Genomic DNA, 24,338 nt, shown 5'->3' on the forward strand with positions numbered 1-24,338 from the left:
AAAGTGTTGTGGATGTAATGGATGACTGGTGTGGGCCGAGGAGGGTGAAGATGATTTATTTGGAAGAGATTTTTTGCCCTTTTTGAAAAGACTGTACAGGCATATACTGCAGACAAACACACACATGCACGCACGTGCATAACGATGGTGTGGTGTCAGGAAAATAACCTCACACTCAACGACAACAAAACAAAGGAGATGATCGTGGACTTCAGGAAACAGCAGAGGGAGCACCCCCCTATTCACATCGACGGGACAGTAGTGGAGAAGGTGGAATGTTTTAAGTTCCTCAGCGTACACATTAAGGACAAACTGAAATGGTCCACCCACACAGACAGCGTGTGGGTGGCTGTCTGTTCTTCAGGAGGCTGATGGCTTTGGCTTGTCACCGAAAACACTCACAAACTTTTACAGATGCACAATCAAGAGCATCCTGTCGGGCTGTATCACCGCCTGGTATGGCAACTGCTCCGCCCACAACCGTAAGGCTCTCCAAAGGGTAGTGAGGTCTGCACAACGCACCACCGGGGGCAAACTACCTGCCCTCCAGGACACCTACAGCACCCAATGTCACAGGAAGGCCAAAAAGATCATCAAGGACAATAACCACCCGAGCCACTGCCTGTTCACCCCGCTACCATCCAGAAGGCGAGGTCAGTACAGGTGCATCAAAGCAGGGACCGAGAGACTGAAAAACAGCTTCTATCTCAAGGCCATCAGACTGTTAAACAGGCATCACTAACATTGAGTGGCTGCTGCCAACATACTGACTCAAATCTCTAGCCACTTTAATAAGAAAAAAAATTGGATGTAATAAATGTATCACTAGCCACTTTATATATGTTTACATACCCTACATTACTCATCTCATATGTATATACTGTACTCTATAGCATCTACTGCATCTTGCCTATGCCGCACGGCCATTGCTCATCTATATATTTATATGTACATATTCTTATTCATTCCTTTACACTTGTGTGTATAAGGTAGATGTTGTGAAATTGTTAGATTACTTGTTAGATATTACTGCAAGGTCGGAACTAGAAGCACAAGCATTTCGCTACACTCGCATTAACATCTGCTAAACATGTGTATGTAACCAATAACATTTGATTTGCTTTAATTTGCTTTGATTTGACTCTCTTATAGAGTTAAGCAAGATAGAGTGGAGATGGCCTGTTTGCTAAGTCCCACTCATAACAAGCCAGAAACACATCCACAACACTTTGTCACCCACACGCTCTCAGCCACATACTCTCAGCCACACACTCTCAGCCACACACTCTCAGCCACACAGGGGAGCCTGGAGATCCGGCGAAGGCTTGACAGCCTGACGAGCCGGCTGAGGCATGTCAACCTGTAGTGGCTCCCGGACCCAACGTCATTCCACCTGACACAAAAAAACTAAAAACACTCCCTGATGCTTCCCTTAAGTGAGCCATTATTCTGTAACGTTGTGCTCTGAGAGTCAAGTTCAGAGAGTGAGTGTTTTAATAAATAAACACAACATAATACAAAATAAGAAACACGGACAACGTACAGAACTGACACAGAAACAGAAACAATAACGCCGGGGAAGGAACCGAAGGGAGTGACATAAATAGGGAAGGTAATCAGGGGAGTGAAGGAGTCCAGGTGAGTGATGACGGTGACAGGTGTGCGCCATCACAAGTAGCCTGGTGTCCTAGAGGCCGGAGAGGGAGCACACATGACATTACGTTACTGCCTTATTCCCTCATCAATCTACACACAATAACGCATAATGAAAAAGCAAAACTGATTTTTAGAAATGTTTGCAAAATGTTTTAAATAAATAATAATAATATCACATTTACATTAGTAGTCAGACCCTTTACTCAGTACTTTGTTGAAGCAGTGATTACAGCCTTGAGTCTTCTTGGTTATGAAACTACAAGCTTGGCACACCTGTATTTGGGGATTTTTTCCCCCATTCTTCTCTGCAGATCCTCTCAGGCTCTGTCAGGTTGGATTGGGAGCGTCGCTGCACAGCTATTTTCAGGTCTCTCCAGAGATGTTCGATCAGGTTCAAGTCCGGGCTCTGGCTGGGCCACTCAAGGACATTCAGAGTCCCGAAGCCACTCATGCATTGTCTTTGCTGTGTGCTTTGGGTCATTGTCCTGTTGGAAGGTGAACCTTCGCCCCAGTCTGAGGGCATAGGCCCACCCACTTGGGAGCCAGGCCCATCCAATCAGAATTAGTTTTTCCCCACGCTTTATTACAGACAGAAATACTCCTCAGTTTCATCAGCTGTCCGGGTGGTGATGTGGGATTTGGAGGTCCTGGGCTGGCGCGGTTGCACGTGGTCTGCGGTTGTCAGGCCGGTTCGATGTACTGCCAAATTCTCTAAAATGATGTTGGAGGCGACTTATGGTAGAAAATGAACTTTCAATTCTCTGGCAACAGCTCTGGTGGATATTCCTGCTGTCAGCATGCCAATTGCTTGCTCCCTCAAAACATCTGTGGCATTGTGTTATGTGGCAAAACTGCACATTTTAGAGTGGCTTTTTATTGTCCCCAGCACAAGGTGCACCTTTGTAAGGATCATGCTGTTTAATCAGCTTCTTGATATGCCACACCTGTCAGGTGGATGGATTATCTTGGTAAAGGAGAAATTCTCACTAACAAGGATGTAAACAAATGCTGCTTTTATTTCAGATCATGAAACATGGGTGCAACACTTTACATGTTGCGTTTATATTTTTGTTCAGTAATACATCTCTCAGATATAGGACAGACACTTCAGAACAAGCTTCCTTTATTATTTTTTCTTGACTATCTGTTTATCCATGTATTATGCTGTTATTAAATGCATTTCTATGGGCTAATAGCAGTAAAGCAAATCATTGTTAGATTTTTTTTTTATACCTTCAGGGGTCCTAAAATTCCAAATCAAATAGCTACAGTTGAAGTCGGAAGTTTACATACACTTAGGTTGGAGTCATTAAAACTCGTTTTTCAACCACCAATTTCTTGTTAACAAAATATAGTTTATGCAAGTCGGTTAGGACATCTACTTTGTGCATGACACAAGTAATTTTTCCAACAATTGTTTACAGACAGATTATTTCACTTATAATTCACTGTATCACAATTCCAGTGGGTCAGAAGTTTACATACACTTGGTTGATTGTGCCTTTAAACAGCTTAGAAAATTCCAGAAAATTATGTCATGGCTTTAGAAGCTTCTGATAGGCTAATGGACATATTTTGAGTCAATTGGAGGTGTACCTGTGGATGTATTTCAAATCCTACCTTCAAACTCAGTGCTTCTTTGCTTGACATCATGGGAAAATCAAAAAGAATCTGCCAAAAAATTGTGGACCTCCACGAGTCTGGTTCATCCTTGGGAGCAAATTCCAAACACCTGAAGGTACCACGTTCATCTGTACAAACAATAGTACGCAAGTATAAACACCATGGGACCACGCAGCCGTCATACCGCTCAGGAAGGAGACGCGTTCTGTCTCCTAGAGATGAAGTACTTTGGTGCGAAAAGTGCAAATCATCCCAGAACGACAGCAAAGGACCTTGTGAAGATGCTGGAGGAAACAGGTACAAAGTATCTATATCCACAGTAAATTGAGTCCTACATCGACATAACCTGAAAAGCCGCTCAGCAAGGAAGAAGCCACTGCTCCAAAACCGCCATAAAAAAGCCAGTCTATGGTTTGCAATTGCACATGGGGACAAAGATCGTACTTTTTGGAGAAATGTCCTCTGGTCTGATGAAACAAAAATAGAACTGTTTGGCCATCTTTATGTTTGGAGGAAAAAGGGGGAGGCTTGCAAGCCGAAGAACACCATCCCAACTGTGAAGCACGGGAGTGGCAGCATCATGTTGTGGGGGTGCTTTGCTGCAGGAGGGACTGGTGCACTTCACAAAATAGATGGCATCATGAGGCAGGAAAATTATGTGGATATATTGAAGCAACATCTCAAGACATCAGTCAGGAAGTTAAAACTTGGTTACAAAAGGCTCTTCCAAATGGACAATGACCCCAAGCATACTTCCAAGTTGTGGCAAAATGGCTTAAGGACAACAAAGTCAAGGTATTGGAGTGGCCATCACAAAGCCCTGACCTCAATCCTATAGAAAATTGTGGGCAGAACTGAAAAAGAGGGTGGAGCAAGGAGGCAGGAGGAATGGGTCGAAATTTACCCAAGTTATTGTGGGAAGCTTGTGGAAGGCTACCCGAAACATTTGACCCAAGTTAAACAATTTAAAGGCAATGCTACCAAATAGTAATTAAGTGTATGTAAACTTCTGAGTGGCCATCACAAAGCCCTGACCTCAATCCTATAGAAAATTTGTGGGCAGAACTGAAAAAGCGTGTGCGAGCAAGGAGGCCAGGAGGAATGGGTCGAAATTTACCCAAGTTATTGTGGGAAGCTTGTGGAAGGCTACCCGAAACATTTGACCCAAGTTAAACAATTTAAAGGCAATGCTACCAAATAGTAATTGAGTGTATGTAAACTTCTGACCCACTGGGAATGTGATGAAAGGAATAAAAGCTGAAATAAATCACTCTACTATTATTCTGACATGTCACATTCTTAAATAAAGTGGTGATCCTAACTGACCTAAGACAGGGAATTTTTACTTGGATTAAATGTCAGTAATTGTGAAAAACTGAGTTTAAATGTATTTGGTTAAGGTGTATGTAAACTTCCGACTTCAACTGTACATGATCCTTGGTATGACCATCTTAAAACATTTTCGTATGTTAACTTCGTGCAACAACAGGGTCATCAAATTAAGATCCTACACCTGTATGTGTCCATTCCCAGACATTGGTGTTAGCTCAGTAAGACTGAGGTAAATGACTTGCCAGAGACATGGAGCATATGACAGTGTGCATGAGCATGTGTGTATACTGTAGATAGTCTATAGAGGACCATGTGGCACGGCTGTGAAGGTCTGAGCACATATCCTGCTCTCTCTTTCTCGCGGTGCGTGTGTCTGTGTGTCTGTCTGTCTGTCTGTATGCCTGTGTGCACTGATCTTTGTTTATGTAACAAGACTGATTCACTATGACATATCTGTTCCTGGTGCGTGCGTGCGTACACACTCACTCACTCACTCTCTCACTCTCTCACTCTCTCACTCTCTCACTCACTCTCTCACTCACTCACTCACTCACTCACTCACTCACTCACTCAATATGACTCATTAGGAAAGTTTTTTGGCCAGCTTCATAAACAGTGGAAAGAGCTGTGCTGATGACATCACAGAGGGGTTCCGTACCGTCGAGTAGCAGAGTCGACAGACCATGATGGACACAGAAAGATGTGGATAATAAACACTACACACACACACGTGCACTTTACACACATGTCCACAGTAGCTGGCCTTTTATGTGATTATGATGTTGAAGAGGCAGAAGTAACCTTAACCTGAGGGGGAGATAAAATGCCAGAGTCTCAATTATATCATAGAGGGCATGGTGGGGGTGATGGGTCTCTCTGTAAATGGGTTAGTCTTTATGTCAACAGTGGACATGGACAATGGACCAGGGAGGGAGGGAGGGAGGGAGGGAGGGAGGGCGGGCGGGCGGGCGGGCGGGAGGGAGGGAGAGGTCACTGGCTCATTGGAAGTGCAGAGCCCCTTTATGATTGGATGAGTGCAACAGAGTGGGAGAAAGAGAGTGAGAGTTTTTACCTGTTAAACCATAATTAACTTATGTAGATGTCTCTGTGCTGGTGTCCGTTGTGAGGGTTTGGTTTCCCGCTCAGCTGCTTGACACCCAACTAAATGACAGTCACAACTTCCTGTACTATAAATAAAGCTCTCAGAGTCAGACCAGGCATTTTTCACACACACACACACACACACACACACACACACACACACACACACACACACACACACACACACACACACACACACACACACACACACACACACACACACACACACGATTGTGCAGAAGGTGAATGAACATAACAGCTTGATGTGTACATGTGTGTGCATCTCTCTCTCTCTTTGTCACTCATTCTCTCTCTCTTGCTTTGCAAACATCACTCACTCACTGGAGTGACATATGTGTGTTCTATGTCCCTTCCTCATTCCCTTCCTCAGGGTGTTGAATTGGTAGACTGGTAAGGAGGAGAGGAAGGTCATTTATTTCCATAGAGTATGGCTAATGTATTCTGATGGCCTATCGACCTCCTCCTCCACAGCTCTGCTCCTCAGACTGGGGGGACTGACAGACGAGTGGGAGTGGAGGAGAGGAAATGTGGGGTGAGAGGATGGGGGATAAGCAACAACTGACTCATGAGTCATGACTGAACTCTTATGAGAGCAGCTGTGTTATTGTGTGGAGAATCTCTGCTATATGCGATTCAGTCCAGTTGTGTCCTGCCTTGTCTTACCGTTCCATCCAGCTGAACAGTGACTGGTGGTGATCTGGAAGCATGTTATGCCAGTTGGTCTGCATTAGCTACTAGGCTGGCATCTAAATGTTGTATGACAGGACTCAGGGCCCTACAAGGGTGAGAAGGTCTGATGCATTATTTAACTCATCCCTTCTGCTGATTGGCTGACATACAGTAAGTACCAGGATGTATGGCTCCTTGTCCTATTACAGTGGGCTTAAATGGACTCATTTCCAGACAGGGACATTACTAACTCCCTCCTTCACTCCATCCATCTCTCTTTTCACCAATCCTCCCTCCCTCCCAATCTTTTTTCCATCCCTCCCTCATTTCCCTCCCTCCCTCCCTTCCTTCTTTCCTTCTTCCATCCTTCTCTCTTTCCTTCTCTCCCTCTCTCTGTCCCTGTTAGCTGTATTGATGGACAGTAACTGTAAAGTAATAATAGTTGTCAGGAGAAATGATCTACTGGTGCTTACTGGAAACCAGCCTGCACTTCATGAGGAAGAAACTGTTCTGTCACTGGAAACCAGCCTGCACTTCATGAGGAAGAAACTGCTCTGTCACTGGAAACCAGCCTGCACTTCATGAGGAAGAAACTGCTCTGTCACTGGAAACCAGCCTGCACTTCATGAGGAAGAAACTGCTCTGTCACTGGAAACCAGCCTGCACTTCATGAGGAAGAAACTGTTCTGTCACTGGAAACCAGCCTGCACTTCATGAGGAAGAAACTGCTCTGTCACTGGAAACCAGCCTGCACTTCATGAGGAAGAAACTGCTCAGTCACTGGAAACCAGCCTGCACTTCATGAGGAAGAAACTGCTCTGTCACTGGAAACCAGCCTGCACTTCATGAGGAAGAAACTGCTCTGTCACTGGAAACCAGCCTGCACTTCATGAGGAAGAAACTGCTCTGTCACTGGAAACCAGCCTGCACTTCATGAGGAAGAAACTGCTCAGTCACTGGAAACCAGCCTGCACTTCATGAGGAAGAAACTGCTCAGTCACTGGAAACCAGCCTGCACTTCATGAGGAAGAAACTGCTCTGTCACTGGAAACCAGCCTGCACTTCATGATTAAGAAACTGCTCAGTCACTGGAAACCAGCCTGCACTTCATGATTAAGAAACTGCTCAGTCACTGGAAACCAGCCTGCACTTCATGATTAAGAAACTGCTCAGTCACTGGAAACCAGCCTGCACTTCATGATTAAGAAACTGCTCAGTCACTGGAAACCAGCCTGCACTTCATGATTAAGAAACTGCTCAGTCACTGGAAACCAGCCTGCACTTCATGATTAAGAAACTGCTCAGTCACTGGAAACCAGCCTGCACTTCATGATTAAGAAACTGCTCAGTCACTGGAAACCAGCCTGCACTTCATGATTAAGAAACTGCTCAGTCACTGGAAACCAGCCTGCACTTCATGATTAAGAAACTGCTCAGTCACTGGAAACCAGCCTGCACTTCATGATTAAGAAACTGCTCTGTCACTGGAAACCAGCCTGCACTTCATGAGGAAGAAACTGCTCTGTCACTGGAAACCAGCCTGCACTTCATGAGGAAGAAACTGCTCTGTCACTGGAAACCAGCCTGCACTTCATGAGGAAGAAACTGCTCTGTCACTGGAAACCAGCCTGCACTTCATGAGGAAGAAACTGCTCTGTCACTGGAAACCAGCCTGCACTTCATGAGGAAGAAACTGCTCTGTCACTGGAAACCAGCCTGCACTTCATGAGGAAGAAACTGCTCTGTCACTGGAAACCAGCCTGCACTTCATGAGGAAGAAACTGCTCTGTCACTGGAAACCAGCCTGCACTTCATGAGGAAGAAACTGCTCTGTCACTGGAAACCAGCCTGCACTTCATGAGGAAGAAACTGCTCAGTCACTGGAAACCAGCCTGCACTTCATGAGGAAGAAACTGCTCTGTCACTGGAAACCAGCCTGCACTTCATGAGGAAGAAACTGCTCTGTCACTGGAAACCAGCCTGCACTTCATGAGGAAGAAACTGCTCTGTCACTGGAAACCAGCCTGCACTTCATGAGGAAGAAACTGCTCTGTCACTGGAAACCAGCCTGCACTTCATGAGGAAGAAACTGCTCTGTCACTGGAAACCAGCCTGCACTTCATGAGGAAGAAACTGCTCTGTCACTGGAAACCAGCCTGCACTTCATGAGGAAGAAACTGCTCTGTCACTGGAAACCAGCCTGCACTTCATGAGGAAGAAACTGCTCTGTCACTGGAAACCAGCCTGCACTTCATGAGGAAGAAACTGCTCTGTCACTGGAAACCAGCCTGCACTTCATGAGGAAGAAACTGCTCTGTCACTGGAAACCAGCCTGCACTTCATGAGGAAGAAACTGCTCAGTCATTGCTTCAGTACTGAGAAGACTAGTGCTTTTTTTATGTTTGTTTTTGTGTGTATGTTTATTTGTCTGAGTCTGAGAGAGAAAGCCTGGTGGAGTAGCAGTACCGTACTGTATCACATCTATCATAGCTCAGGTGGAGTAGCAGTACCGTACTGTATTACATCTATCATAGCTCAGGTGGATTCTGTGAAAGCCAGCCACTTTGATAATGGTCTGAAAATAGCTCTTTCAGAATCTGCTCTCTCTCTCTCTTTCTCTCTCTCTCTCTCTCTCATATTCTCTCCATCTTTGGAGTTCTGAGCCAGGCTATCTCTCACTTCTGTAATGCTTTCTCTAGGGAATTCTGGATCAGAACACCAAAGACAGTGAGAGAGAGAGAGAGAGAGAGAGAGAGAGAGAGAGAGAGAGAGAGAGAGAGATCAGCAGATTTTGAAAGAGCTCTTTTCAGACCATTATCAAAGTGGCTGGCTTTCACAGAATCTACCTGAGCTATGATAGATGTAATACAGTACGGTACTGCTACTCCACCTGAGCTATGATAGATGTGATACAGTACGGTATGCTACTCCACTCTGAGAGAGAGCTTTGGGAATTTGTCAGAGTTGGATGTGAGTTGGAGCTCATCTTGTGAGAGTATACTGCCAGTCACTGTGAAGGCTAGACAAGGTTGTTGCTTTATTCCGGACACACTGCGCTGATTGTGAGGGGAATAAGAGAGTGTTGGGAATGCATCGTGCAAGGTTTATGTGTTGGTATGTACTTGTTTTTTTTTGCTTGTTTGTAGCCCTGTGCTGTTGAGAGTGAGATGTGTGTAACGTGTGTGTAACGTGTGTATGTTTTCTGTGTTTCAGCTAGCCCAGGATGAGGGCAGCCCGGTGCGAGGGTTCGGGGTGGTGGAGTATGAGAGTGCAGAGCAGGCGGAGGCCATACTGATAGAGATGGACAGAACACTGGTGGGAGGACAGGAGATCCGTCTCTCTCTCTGCACCCCCGGAACCTCAGGCAGGAGCACATTGGCAGCGCTCATCGCTGCTCAGGGTGTGGTAAGTAACTTGTCTAGAAGTTCAAATCACATACACGCACGGACGGACACATACATACATACACACACATACACAAGCATGGCCACTTGCGCACATACACACACACAATACTGTATGTTTACTGCAAATGTGGATAAACAATAGTGCTGAGTGATTAACTAAATGTTTTTTAAACAACTCATTCCATTTCGTTCGTTTGTTTTCTGTGAACTCAATGCGCACATTGTGCAGTTTCTGTAAAGATATCAGATCAAGCCTGAACTGTGCAATGTAGTAGAGTGTTGTAGTTTCCAACAGGACAATATTCTACATAGTTTAGCGCAGAAAACGTGGTAATTAACTACAATGACCATAATCCATTGCACGACTACTTGTCCGGTTTGTGTTTCTCGTACACCTGCTACATGAAAGAGAGCGAAGAATACACAATCGAGGGATAGAGAGCAGTTGCTTCGCGAGGTATCTCTACCTGAAAATACATGATCTAAGTGATTGTTGGTATTCAGAAGTCATAAACAGTCTCTATAGAGATGAGGACTTGGAATGACTTGGAAGTCATCAAATGTAATATACACAACAACTGAAATATTTAATTAAAGTAATGTGAATAAATGATGCTTATTAAGTGATAAGCAGTCATGAGAAGTCACTACCATCATGGACTTTTAATAATAGTTTTATTCTGTGTTGTTACAGCATTCAACCCACATAATGCATAGTGCATTTAATGTTTAGAAAAATTATCGAACCTGAAACCAAACCGACCTCAAAAAGCACTAATCACTTAGCGTTAATAAATTGACAGATTTATAAAGTCCAATGATATACAAATGAATGCATATAAAAATCATCACTCACTATGCTTGCTTATACAGTATTCATACATGTATATAGACTGAGTGTAGAAACATTAAGGACACCTTCCTAATATTGAGTTGTACCCCTTTTGCCCTCAGAACGTCTTCAATTCTTTGTAGCATGGACTCTACAAGGTGTCGAAAGCGTTCCACAGGGATGCTGGCCCATGTTGACTCCACAGGGATGCTGGCCCATGTTGACTCCACAGGGATGCGGGCCCATGTTGACTCCACAGGGATGCTGGCCCATGTTGACTCCACAGGGATGCTGGCCCATGTTGACTCCACAGGGATGCTGGCCCATGTTGACTCCACAGGGATGCTGGCCCATGTTGACTCCACAGGGATGCTGGCCGATGTTGACTCCACAGGGATGCTGGCCCATGTTGACTCCACAGGGATGCGGGCCCATGTTGACTCCACAGGGATGCTGGCCCATGTTGACTCCACAGGGATGCTGGCCCATGTTGACTCCACAGGGATGCTGGCCCATGTTGACTCCACAGGGATGCTGGCCCATGTTGACTCCACAGGGATGCTGGCCCATGTTGACTCCAATGCTTCCCACAGTTGTGTCAAGTTGGCTGGATGTCCTTTGGGTGGTGGACCATTCTTGATACACACGGGAAACTGTTGAGCGTGAAAACCCAGCAGCGTTGCAGTTCTTGACACACTCAAACCGTTGCGCCGGGCACCTACTACGATACCTTCAATGGCACTTAAATCTTTTGTCTTGCCCATTCACCCTCTGAATGACACACAAACACAATTCATGTCTCATTTGCCTCAAGGCTTAAAAATCCTTCTTTAACCTGTCTCTTCCCCTTCATCTACACTGATTGAAGTGCATTTAACAAGTGACATCATAGCTTTCACCTGGATTCACCTGGTCAGTCTATGTCATGGAAAGAGCAGTTGTTCCTAATGTTTTGTACAATCAGTGTATTATTAAAGCAATAAGGCCCAAGGGGGTGTGGAATATGGCCAATATACCACGCAACACGGAGTACCTGTATACGGCCCGTAGTCGTTGTATATAGGCCATATACCACAAACCCCCGAGGTGACTTACTGCTGTTATAAACTGGTTACAAAGGTAATTAGAACAGTAAAAAGAAATGTTTTGTCATACCCATGGTACACGGCCTCATACACCACGGCTTTCAGCCAATCAGCATTCAGGACTTGAACCACCCAGTTTATGAAGGGAAATAATGCACGCTCTAGAATGCCCTTCAAACCAATCAGAAGCGGGTATTCAACGCCATGGTATACTGACAATTTAAACATAAATCTGCATACTGTTTACATGCGTACGTATCACCTCTCGTTCCTTCTTCCTCTCGTACTGTGGTGCTGTCTGGCAGAAACAATAACAGTGGAAGTTATTTTAAGAGTTGTCCTAATGTAGCCCTGCCTCACAATGAGCCCACTTCTCTGTTTGCTTTTGACAGAAATCAACCCTGCTGTGCTCACTGCCCCTGACACACACATGCCTACACACATACAAAAACTGACATGCACACAAACAGACACACACACTACTGGAATGTACTCAAACACATGCACAGTCAAAGTCATCCACACACACATACACAACCATTGAAGTCGACACGAACACTTAAATACGTGCACACACAGTACTTTGAGCACCTCACCTCTACCCCACTCACTCTCTAATTTCTACCTTTTGAGACGAAAAGATGGTAGGAGGATCTGTCAATCTGTCAACACCTCAGCATCAACTTGGTCATACCAGGTGACTGTGGACAGTATAATGTATAGTACTCTGGTACATCCCAGGTATATTATCAGACAACCCCTGTGTCTCAGAGATAGTACTCTGGTACATCCCAGGTATATTATCAGATGATCCCTGTGTCTCAGAGATAGTACTCTGGTACATCCCAGGTATATTATCAGATGATCCCTGTGTCTCAGAGATAGTACTCTGGTACATCCCAGGTATATTATCAGACAACCCCTGTGTCTCAGAGATAGTACAGTGGTACATCCCAGGTATATTATCAGACGACCCCTGTGTCTCAGAGATAGTACTGTGGTACATCCCAGGTATATTATCAGATGACCCCTGTGTCTCAGAGATAGTACTGTGGTACATCCCAGGTATATTATCAGACGATCCCTGTGTCTCAGAGATAGTACTCTGGTACATCCCAGGTATATTATCAGACGACCTCTGTGTCTCAGAGATAGTACTGTGGTACATCCCAGGTATATTATCAGACGACCTCTGTGTCTCAGAGATAGTACTGTGGTACATCCCAGGTATATTATCAGACGACCCCTGTGTCTCAGAGATAGTACTCTGGTACATCCCAGGTATATTATCAGACGACCTCTGTGTCTCAGAGATAGTACTGTGGTACATCCCAGGTATAGTATCAGACGACCCCTGTGTCTCAGAGATAGTCTTAATAGTGCACTTAGAGACTGAATACTTTAAATACTCAGACAGTGAATAGGTTGAGTAGTTCTTAGAAAAGCAAGTATTTCCTAGAAAGTGAAGAGCACATAGAGATCCTATTTAATTCTGTAGAGGAGCATGCACCAGGCTCTTTCTGTTGAGTACATTACAAAATGAGATTCAGGCAGAAACAATAGCAACATAAGAACCCTGGAAGGAGAGGAGGAGGAGGAGGAGGAGGAGAGCTGCTGTGCTCAGCAGAGGACTACTCCTGTCATTTCTTCAGTTTGTGAAACTGAGTGTGAACACAGTCGCAGATGGACCTCCCTCCTCCTATTTTCTTCTCTCCCTCCCTCCCTCTCTCTCTCGCCTTCCCTTTCTCCCTGGTGTGATGGTGAGGGAGCCTGGTTTTCTTGTGCTTGAGGGAACCAACCAACCAGCAACCAACCAAACAGACTGATGCATAATGACATTTTCTCAAGGAGAGGGAGAGAATAAGAGACAGACAGAGAGAATGAGAGAGAGAGAGATACATATATATATATAGAGAGAGAAATAGGGAGAGAGGGAGAGAGAGAGGAATATATATAGAGAGAGAGTGAGGGAGAGAGAAATATATATAGAGAGAGGGAGGGAGAGAGCGGAAGAGAGTGATAAATATAGAGAGAGGGAGAGAGAGAGATAAATATAGAGATAGAGGGGGAGAGAGGGAGACAGAGAGAGAAATATATATATATAGAGAGAGAGAGATAGATAGAAAAGTATGTCTTGTTAACAAACTATAGTTTTGACAAGTTGGTTATAGCGTCTACTTTGTGCATGACACAAGTAATTTTTCCAACAATTGTTTACAGACAGATTATTTCACTTATCCAGTGGGTCAGAAGTTTACATACAATAAGTGAACTGTGCCTTTAAACAGCTTGGAAAATTCCAGAAAATTATGTCATGGCTTTGGAAGCTTCTGATAGCCTAATTGACATAATTTGAGTCAATTGGAGGTGTACCTGTGGATGTATTTCAAGGCCTACCTTCAAACTCAGGGCTTCTTTGCTTGACATTATGGGAAAATCAAAAGAAATCAGCCAAGACATCAGAAAAAAATTGTAGACCTCCACAAGTCTGGTTCATCCTTGGGAGCAATTTCCAAATGCCTGAAGGTACCAAGTTCATCTGTACAAACAATAGTACGCAAGTATAAACACCATGGGACCACGCAGCTGTCATACCGCTCAGGAAGGAGACGCGTTCTGTATCCTAGAGATGAATGTACTTTGGTGCGAAAAGTGCAAATCAATCCCAGAGCAACAGCAAAGGACCTTGTGAAGTTGCTGGAGGAAACAGGTACAAAAGTATCTATATCCACAGTAAATTGAGTCCTACATCGACATAACCTGAAAGGCCGCTCAGCAAGGAAGAAGCCACTGCTCCAAAACCGCCATAAAAAAGCCAGTCTATGGTTTGCAATTGCACATGGGGACACAGATCGTACTTTTTGGCGAAATGTCCTCTCGTCTGATGAAACAAAAATAGAACTGTTTGGCCATAATGACCTTCGTTGTGTTTGGAGGAAAAAGGGGGAGGCTTGCAAGCCAAAGAACACCATCCCAACCGTGAAGCACGGGAGTGGCAGCATCATGTTGTGGGGGTGCTTTGCTGCAGGAGGGACTGGTGCACTTCACAAAATAGATGGCATCATGAGAAAGGAAAATTATGTGGATATATTGAAGCAACATCTCAAGACATCAGTCAAGAAGTTTAAGCTTGGTCGCAAATGGGTCTTCCAAATGGACAATGACCCCAAGCATACTTCCAAAGTTGTGGCAAAATGGCTTAAGGACAACAAAGTCAAGGTATTGGAGTGGCCATCACAAAGCTCTGACCTCAATCTGATAGAAATTTTGTGGGCAGAACTGAAAAAGCGTGTGCGAGCAAGGAGGCCTATGAACCTGACTCAGTTACACCCGCTCTGTCAGGAGGAATGGGCCAAATTTCACCCAACTTATTGTGGGAAGCTTGTGGAAGGCTACCAGAAACGTTTGACCCAAGTTCAACAATTTAAAGGCAATGCTACCAAATACTAATTGAGTGTATGTAAACTTCTGACCCACTGGGAACGTGATGAAATAAATAAATGTCACATCTGCTCCCACTACGCCCCCTGGTGTTCATCCGGTGTTGTCCTAACCTGCAGTTCTCCCCCTGTATACACTCTCTCTCTCTCTTGGTGTGATTGTGTGGTTGGAGACACCTTCCTTGTACAATGTTCACTAGTGTTTGAGCAACAGCCCTACTCTTATGCTAGTGAACGTGCAAACATTTATTTTTTGATTGGCTGCCTTCGGGGAGCAGCGCCCTCCTGGGCCACTGCGGTTTGGGAGAGACAGTCATCTATCTGCTTCTCCTACAGTGGATTCACAGATGAGATGAGGAAGGTCTTCGACCAGCCGGTCTGTGGAAAGGATGCTGCTAAAGGACTTCTGTCCCTTCGTCAAGGTTCTCAGAGTGTGGCTGAGATGTGAGTTCCGCACCCTCGCCGCAGAGAGCGGCTGGAATGACGAGGCCCTTCAGGGAGCATTACAGAACGCACTCACTGAGACCCTCAAAGGCGAGTTGGTATCCAGAGAAGAGCCTGATGGACTTGACAAACTAATTTCTCCCATTATCCGCATTGACAACCGTCTCCGTGAGCGTCGGAGGGAGAGGGAAGGTAGGGTTGCATGTCCCATAACGTCTGCTTCTGTGCCTTGCTCAATTTTTCCGACTGCATCACATCACCAGGTAGGTTCCAATCCTGAACCCATGCAGCTCGGCCGGACTCGTCTATCTCCAGAGGAGAGGCAGCGGCGTATCAGTACTAGGAGCTGTCTGTATTGTGGCCAGGTTGGTCACCTGGTCTCCACTTGTACCCTGTGTCCAGCAAAAGAGTGGGCTCAGCAGTAGTAGGGGATATACTGTTGAGCCAAACCGCCTGCCCATCATCTCCCAGACCCCTGCTTGAGGCCAACCTTGTGTGGCAGAACCAGGCTTTTCCTCTGCCTGCTCTCATCGATTCAGGCGCCGACGAGAGTTTTCTGGACCGAGGGGTTGTTAAGCAGTTGGGCCTGGACACTGTTTTGCTTGATTCACCTCTGGAAGCCAACGCTCTCAATGGAAAGCTACTCTTCTGTGTTTTGGAGAGAACTGTTCCTGTTATCCTGCGTCTCTCTGGTAATCACCAGGAAAAGATCAGTTTCCATATCATCGACTGTTCTCACTCACCTCTGGTTCTGGGCCATCCATGGTTAAAGCTACACAACCCACAGATTGACTGGTCTACCGGAAGGGTTATTACTTGGAGAACATTTTGCCATTCTAATTGTCTACATTCTGCCCTTCCTCCTGCCTTGTCTGGACCCCAGTCCATTCCAGAACCCCCAGACCTGTCTTCTGTTCCTCCAGGATATCACGGTCTAGCTCCTGTATTCAACAAGCACCACACCCCATCTCTGCCGCCTCATCGGCCTTACAACTGTGCTATCGAGCTTCAGCCTGGAGCTCCTCTCCCTAGTAGCAGGTTGTAAAACCTCTCTCACCCCGAGCAAGAAGCCATGGAGGAATACATCCAGGACTCCCTGGCTGTCGGGCATGGCAGGCCTTCTTGACATTCCGGTGTCGGAAGGTGGACGCTTCCGACACCGGGGTAGGTGCTGTTCTGTCTCAACGTTCTCCGCGGATCAGAAGCTCCATCCTTGTGCCTTCTTGTCCCGCAAGCTCTCACCTGCAGAGAGAAATGTTGACGTAGGCAACCGGGAGCTCTTGGCTGTTAATCTTTTATGGCTGCAGCCCGGTGTCGGTACACTTATGACAACAGCCAGCTCAAGTGCAGGGCGCGAAATTCAAAAGATATTTTTTAGAAATATTTAACTTTCACACATTAACAAGTCCAATACAGCAAATGAAAGGTACACATCTTGTGAATCCAGCCAACATGTCCGATTTTTAAAATGTTTTACAGCGAAAACAGCACGTATATTTATGTTAGCTCACCACCAAATACAAAAAAGCACTAACATTTTTCACAGCACAGGTAGCATGCACAAAACCAACCAAACTAACCAAGAACCAACCAAACTAACCAACAAACAACTTCATCAGATGACAGTCTTATAACATGTTATTCAATAAATCTATGTTTTGTTCGAAAAATGTGCATATTTCAGGTATAAATCATAGTTTACATTGCAGCTACAATCAGAAATTGCACCGAAAGAAGCCAGAATAATTATAGAGACCAACGTGAAATACCTAAATACTCATCATAAAACATTTCTGAAAAATACATAGTGTACAGCAAATGAAAGACAAGCATCTTGTGAATCCAGCCAATATTTCCGATTTCTTAAGTGTTTTACAGCGAAAACACAATATAGCGTTATATTAGCTTACCACAATAGCCAGAAACAAGCCATTTACCCGCAGCAAAAGTTAGCGATCGTAACAAACTAGCAAAAGATATATAATTTTTGACTAACCTTGATAAGCTTCATCAGATGACAGTCCTATAACATCAGGTTATACTTCTTTTTTGTTCGAAAATGTGCATATTTAGAGCTGAAATACGTGGTTATACATTGTGCTAACGTAGCATCTTTTTCCTAGAATGTCCGGATATTTTTATGACACTCACCTATTCTGACCAAATAACTATTCATATACTTTACTAAAAAATACATGTTGTATAGGAAATGATAGATACATTAGTTCTTAATGAAATCGCCGTGTTAGAATTCTAAAAATAACTTCATTACCACATCCAGCTTACGTTATAACGAGAGAGAGCCCAATATCTGGGCGCAAAATAATTGTCAACATATTCCGACAGATATATGAAATATCATCATAAAATGGGTCCTACTTTTGATGATCTTCCATCAGAATGTTGTACAAGGGTGTCCTTTGTCCAGAACAATCGTTGTTTGGTTTTAGAACGGCCTTCTTCCCTCTCGAATTAGCAAGCTAACTAGCCAAGTGGCGCGAAGCTCTTCATCTTCACCATACCCAGAGAACGCAAGACGCCTAAACTCCCGAAAATATTTCAATAATCTGATGAAACTATATTGAAAAAACATACTTTACGATGATATGATCACATTTATCAAATAAAATCAAAGCCGGAGATATAACACGTCTATAACGATTGCTTTTCAGAAGCCATTACCGGTGACCTCTATGCGATTCCTGGACAGAGGAATTCTGGGGTCATGTCATTCCAAGAGCTCTCTTTTCACCATAGAAACACCTATAAACCCCATTTCACCTCTCACAGCCTATGGGACATCTAGGGGAAGGCGTATGAAGTGCATGTATACTCATACATATCAAGCACATTTATAGGCAGGTCCTAGAACAGAGCATCGATTTCAGATTTTTCACTTTCTGACAGGAAGTTTGCTGCAAAAGGAGTTCTGTTTTACTCACAGATATAATTCAAACGGTTTTAGAAACTAGAGAGTGTTTTCTATCCAATAGTAATAATAATATGCATATTGTACGAGCAAGAATTGAGTACGAGGCTGTTTGAAATGGGCACCTTTTATCCGGCTACTCAATACTGCCCCTGCAGCCATAAGAAGTTAAGCTGGCTCTTGAGGAGTGGCGTCAGTGGTTAGAGGGTTCAGTACTTCCCTTCATTGTGTGGATTGATCATAAAAATCTAGCCTACATCCAGATCGCCAAACGTCTCAACTCTCAGCAGGCCAGGTGGGCATTGTTTTTTGGAAGATTCAACTTCACACTCACTTATCACCCCGGATCTAAGAATACCAAGCCTGATGCCCTATCTCGTCGGTTCACCGCAGACAACAACATTTCCGAGCCTGCATCGTTGCTGCTGTCTCCTGGGAGATTGAGTCTCGTGTTCGTCCAGCCTGATCCTAGAAACGGCCCTTGTAAGGCTCTGTTTGTGCCAGATTCAGTTTGTTCTGATGTTCTTCAATGGGCCCATTCTACTCACCTCACCTGTCACCCTGGCATGAACCGGACAGTCGCCTGCCTGCGTCAGCGATTTTGGTGGCCCACCATGGAGAGAGACACTCGGGAATTCATATCAGCCTGCTCAGTATGTGCCCGGAATAAAACCTCCACCAAACCTACATCTGGTCTGCTTCGTCCTCTTCCCATACCTAGTCGCCCCTGTTCACACATAGTTTTAGACTTCGTCACTGGGCTTCCCCCATCAAATGGTAACTCAGTCATCCTCATTATTATTGACCGATTTTCTAAAGCGGCTGACTTCATTCCCCTCTCCAAGCTTCCGTCCTCCAGGGAGACTGCGGACCTGCTGGTATCCAATGTTTTTCGGCTGCATGGAATCCCCAGTGACATTGATTCTGACAGAGGACCCCGTTCACATCCCAGGTATGGAGAGCCTTCTGCACAGCTCTGGGTATTAAGGTCAGCCTTTCGTCTGGATATCACCCCCAGATCAAAGGTCAGACCGAGCGGGCTAACCAGGAGTTGGAAACTGCCATACGCTGTGTTACGACAGCTAACCCTTCCTCCTGGAGTGCCCAGCTATCCTGGGTGGAATATGCCCACAACACCCTCATCAATGCCTCATCAGGTATGTCTCCCTTTGAGTGTGCTTTGGGTTACCAACCTCCCTTATTCCCTGCCCAAGAGGTTGAAGTAGCGGTGCCCTCAGTCCAGGACCACATGTGCCGTTGTCGTCGCACCTGGAGAAGAGCCCGGGCTGCCCCCAATCCAAGGCTAACCGTCATCGTGCTGCAGCTCCAGTCTACACTCCAGGCTAAAGGGTATGGCTTTCTTCGAAGGACTTGCCTCTGAAAGTGGTTTCCGATTCATTGGCCCCTTCGAGATTGATCATGTCATAAACCCCTCTGCTGTTCATCTAAAACTCCCCGACTCGCTCAAAATTCACCCCACCTTCCATGTATCATTGATCAAACCAGTCTGCTCCAGTTCCTTGTTCCCTCCTGATGCTGCCTATATGGTCCGGCGGCTTTTGGAAGTGCGCCGTCGGGGCCGCGGTTGGCAGTATCTGGTGGACTGGGAAGGATTACAGGCCTGAGGGGCGTAGCTGGGTGCCCCGTCGTCACATTCTGGATCCCTCCCTCTTACAGGATTTTTACACCTCACACCCAGACAAGCCGGGTCGGGTGCCAGGTGGCGTCCGTAGAGGGGGGGTACTGTCACATCTGCTCCCACTACGCCCTCTGGTGTTCATCCGGTGTCGTCCTAACCTGCAGTTCTCCCCCTGTATACACTCTCTCTCGCTCTCTTGGTGTGATTGTGTGGTTGGAGACAGGTGTGCTGGAGTCAGAGCAGATCCCTACCAGCTGCAAATCGTCCCATAATCAAGACCTCTACATATACTCATTCCTGCCACCTCCACTCTGCCAGATCGTAAACTCTGCTCAGTCAGTCATTATCCTAGCCTTTTGTCAGTTCTCAAGATCCTATCGCCCTGCTGTGCTTGTTTCCCTGCCTTACACCGTTTTGTCCTCTCGTTGCAGTTACCGCTCTGTCTCTGGCTCCTGTCTCCTGTTCCACATCTAACCACCTTGCTCTGGACTTCACTCATCACCACACCCTTGCTCTGGACTTCACTCATCACCACCACCTTGGATTCCCCTCAGGACCTGTTTACCCTGTTCACTCAGTCAACTTCAACCTCACTCTACAACTTCGGGATTTTCTGCAACTCATCTGAGCTACCCTGGTTCTGCACTCCATATCTCTCTGTGTACAAGAAACATTTTGGTTCATTCATCCCTGCTTCCGCATCTGAGTCCGCTCTTGGGTTCCCTGTGTTCTCTACGAGTAACAATAAAAGTTGAAATAAATCATTCTCTCTACTATTATTCTGACATTTCACATTCTTAAAATAAAGTGGTGATCCTAACTGGCCTAAGACAGGGAATTTGTACTAGGATTAAATGTCAGGAATTGTGAAAAACTGAGTTTAAAACTTATTAGGGCTGAGATCCCGCTAACAGGATCGATATGACAACAGCCAGTGAAAGTGCAGGGTGCCAAATTCAAACAGAAATCTCATAATTAAAATTCCTCAAACATACAAGTATTTCACACCATTTTAAAGATACACTTGTTGTTAATCCCACCACAGTGTCCGATTTCAAATAGGCTTTTCGGCGAAAGCACCACAAACGATTATGTTAGGTCAGAGCTAAGTCACAGAAAAACACAGCCATTTTTCCAGCCAAAGAGAGGAGTCACAAAAATCAGAAATAGAGATAGATATAATCACTAACCTTTGACGATCTTCATCAGATGACACTCATAGGACTTCAAGTTACACAATACATGTATGTTTTGTCCGATAAAGTTCATATTTATATCAAAAAATCTCAGTATACATTGGCGCGTCATGTTCAGTAGTTCCAAAAACATCCGGTGATTTTGCAGAGAGCCATATCAATTTACAGAAATACTCATTATAAATGTTGAGGAAAATACAAGTGTTATACATGGAACTTTAGAAACACTTCTCCTTAACCTGTTTGGGCTGCAGGGGGAGTATTGAGTAGCCAGATAAAAGGTGCCCATTTCAAACGGCCTCGTACTCAATTCTTGCTCGTACAATATGCATATTATTATTACTATTGGATAGAAAACACTCTCTAGTTTCTAAAACCGTTTGAATTATATCTGTGAGTCAAACAGAACTCATTTGGCACAAACTTCCTGACCAGGAAGTGGAAAGTCTGAAATCGATGCTCTGTTCTACTTCCTGCCTATACATGGGCATGATACGTAAGAGTCTACGTGCACTTCATACACCTTCCCCTGGATGTCAAGAGGCGGTGAGAGAAGATATTTCGTGTTTATCTTGGTCTGAGGTGGAATAAAAGCTCTTTGTATGACGTGACCGTCCATTTTCTGTTTTCTGGAGCGCGCGAAAGGGGACATGGATTTGCCTTCTGTTTAGCTGTCGTTATGGACGACTAATATCTCCGGCTATGATTTTATTTGATACATGTGACCATATCATCGTAAAGTATGTTTTTTCAATATAGTTTCATCAGATTATTGAAAATTTTTCGGGAGTTTTGCCGTGTTCCGTTCTCTTCCGTTTGTTGACATGGAGAGCTTTGTGCCACTAGGCTAGCGCGCTTGCTAAATGAAGAGGGAAAGTTGCCGTTCTAAATCCAAACAACGACTGTTCTTGACAAAGGACACCTTCTACAACATTCTGATGGAAGATCACCAAAAGTAAGAAACATTTTATGATGCTAATTCATATATCTGTCGTGCATGTGAATTAGTCGTGGGCGCCCAACTTTGGGGTACTCAGCTATACCGAAGCTGGATGTCGTAATGAAGTTATTTTTTAGAATTCTAACACTGCGATTTCATTAAGAACTAATGGATCTATCATTTCCTATACAACATGTATTTTTTACTTATGTTTATGAATAGCTATTTGGTCAGAATATGTGTGTCAGAAAACGTGTCAGAAAAATATCGTTGCTGTTTAGACGTTGTGGAAAAAGTAGCTAAGTTAGCACAATGTGTAACCACTGATTTCAGCTCTAAATATGCACATTTTCGAACAAAACATAAGTGTATGTATAACCTGATGTTATAGGACTGTCATCTGATGAAGAAAATCAAGGTTAGTCAAAAATTATATATCTTTTGCTTGTTTGTTACGATCGCTAACTTTTGCTACTGGGAAATTGCTTGTGTTTTTGGCTATTGTGGTAAGCTAATATAACGCTCTATTGTGTTTTCGCTGTAAAACACTTGATAAATCGGAAATATTGTCTGGAATCACAAGATGCCTGTCTTTCAATTGCTGTACACTATGTATTTTTCAGAAATGTTTTATGATGAGTATTTAGTTATTTGGCGTTGGTGTCTGTAATTATTCTGTCTGCTTTCGGTGCAATTTCTGATTGTAGCTGCAATGTAAACTATGATTTATACCTGAAATATGCACATTTTTCTAACAAAACATATGCTATACAATAAATATGTTATCAGACTGTCATCTGATGAAGTTGTTTCTTGGTTAGTGGCTATTTATATCTTTATTTGGACGAATTTGTGATAGCTACTGATGGAGTAAAAAAGTGGTGGAGTAAAAAAAGTGGTGTCTTTTGCTAACGTGGTTAGCTAATAGATTTACATATTGTATCTTCCCTGTAAAACATTTTAAAAATCGGACATGTTGGCTGGATTCACAAGATGTGTACCTTTCATATGCTGTATTGGACTTGTTAATGTGTGAAAGTTAAATATTTAAAAAAAATATCTTTTGAATTTCGCGCCCTGCACTTTGAGCTGGCTGTTGTCATAAGTGTACCGGTGTCGGGCTGCAGCCATAAGAAGTTAATGCAACCGCTGTGTCAGATTTCAAAAAAGCTTTACGGAAAAAGCAAACCATGCAATAAGCTGAGTACGGCGCTCAGAGCCCAAACAAGCCAAAAAGATATCCGCCATATTCTGCAGTCAACAGAAGTCAGAAATAACATTATAAATATTCACTTACCTTTGATGATCTTCATCAGAATGCACTCCCAGGAATCCCAGTTCCACAATAAATGTTTGTTTTGTTCGATAATGTCCATCATTTATATCAAAGTAGCTCATTTTGTTAGCGCATTTGGTAAACAAATCCAAACTCACGAAGGGCGTTCACTAGGAGCAGACGAAAAGTCAAAAAGTTCTGTTACAGTCCCTAGAAACATGTCAAACGAAGTATAGAATCAATCTTTAGGATGTTTTTAACATAAATCTTCAATAATGTTCCAACCGGAGAATTCCTTTGTCTTCAGAAATGCAATGGAACTCAAGCTAACTCTCACATGAACGCGCATGGTCAGCGCATGTTCAGCTCATGGCAGACCTTACTCAATCCCCTCTCATTCGGCCCCCCTTCACAGTAGAAGCATCAAACAAGGTTCTAAAGACTGTTGACATCTAGTGGAAGCCTTAGGACGTGCAACATGACCAATATCCCACTGTATCTTCAATAGGGAATGAGTTGAAAAACGACCAACCTCAGATTTCCCACTTCCTGGTTGGATTTTTTCTCAGGTTTTTGCCTGCCATATGAGTTCTGTTATACTCACAGACATCATTCAAACAGTTTTAGAAACTTCAGAGTGTTTTCTATCTAAATATACTAATAATATGCATATATTAGCAACTGGGACTGAGTAGCAGGCAGTTTACTCTGGGCACCTCTGGGCACCTTATTCATCCAAGCTACTCAA

At 44.3% G+C, this 24,338-nt stretch overlaps 1 protein-coding gene across 1 annotated transcript in view; it reads left to right on the forward strand.

Annotated features, from left to right (window-relative positions):
- The window catches only part of LOC120043545 (ribonucleoprotein PTB-binding 2-like), a gene marked incomplete at its 5' end in the record, with an annotated part of 66,504 nt that overhangs the window by 33,565 nt on the left and 8,601 nt on the right, over window positions 1-24,338 (forward strand). Inside the window, one exon of the mRNA XM_038988103.1 lies at window positions 9,616-9,807. Within this exon, the coding sequence (XP_038844031.1) occupies window positions 9,616-9,807 (192 nt within the window). The remainder of the gene's footprint in view (window positions 1-9,615; window positions 9,808-24,338) is intronic.

This window comes from Salvelinus namaycush, unplaced genomic scaffold (assembly GCF_016432855.1).
Source record: "Salvelinus namaycush isolate Seneca unplaced genomic scaffold, SaNama_1.0 Scaffold950, whole genome shotgun sequence".
NCBI lineage: Eukaryota > Metazoa > Chordata > Actinopteri > Salmoniformes > Salmonidae > Salvelinus > Salvelinus namaycush.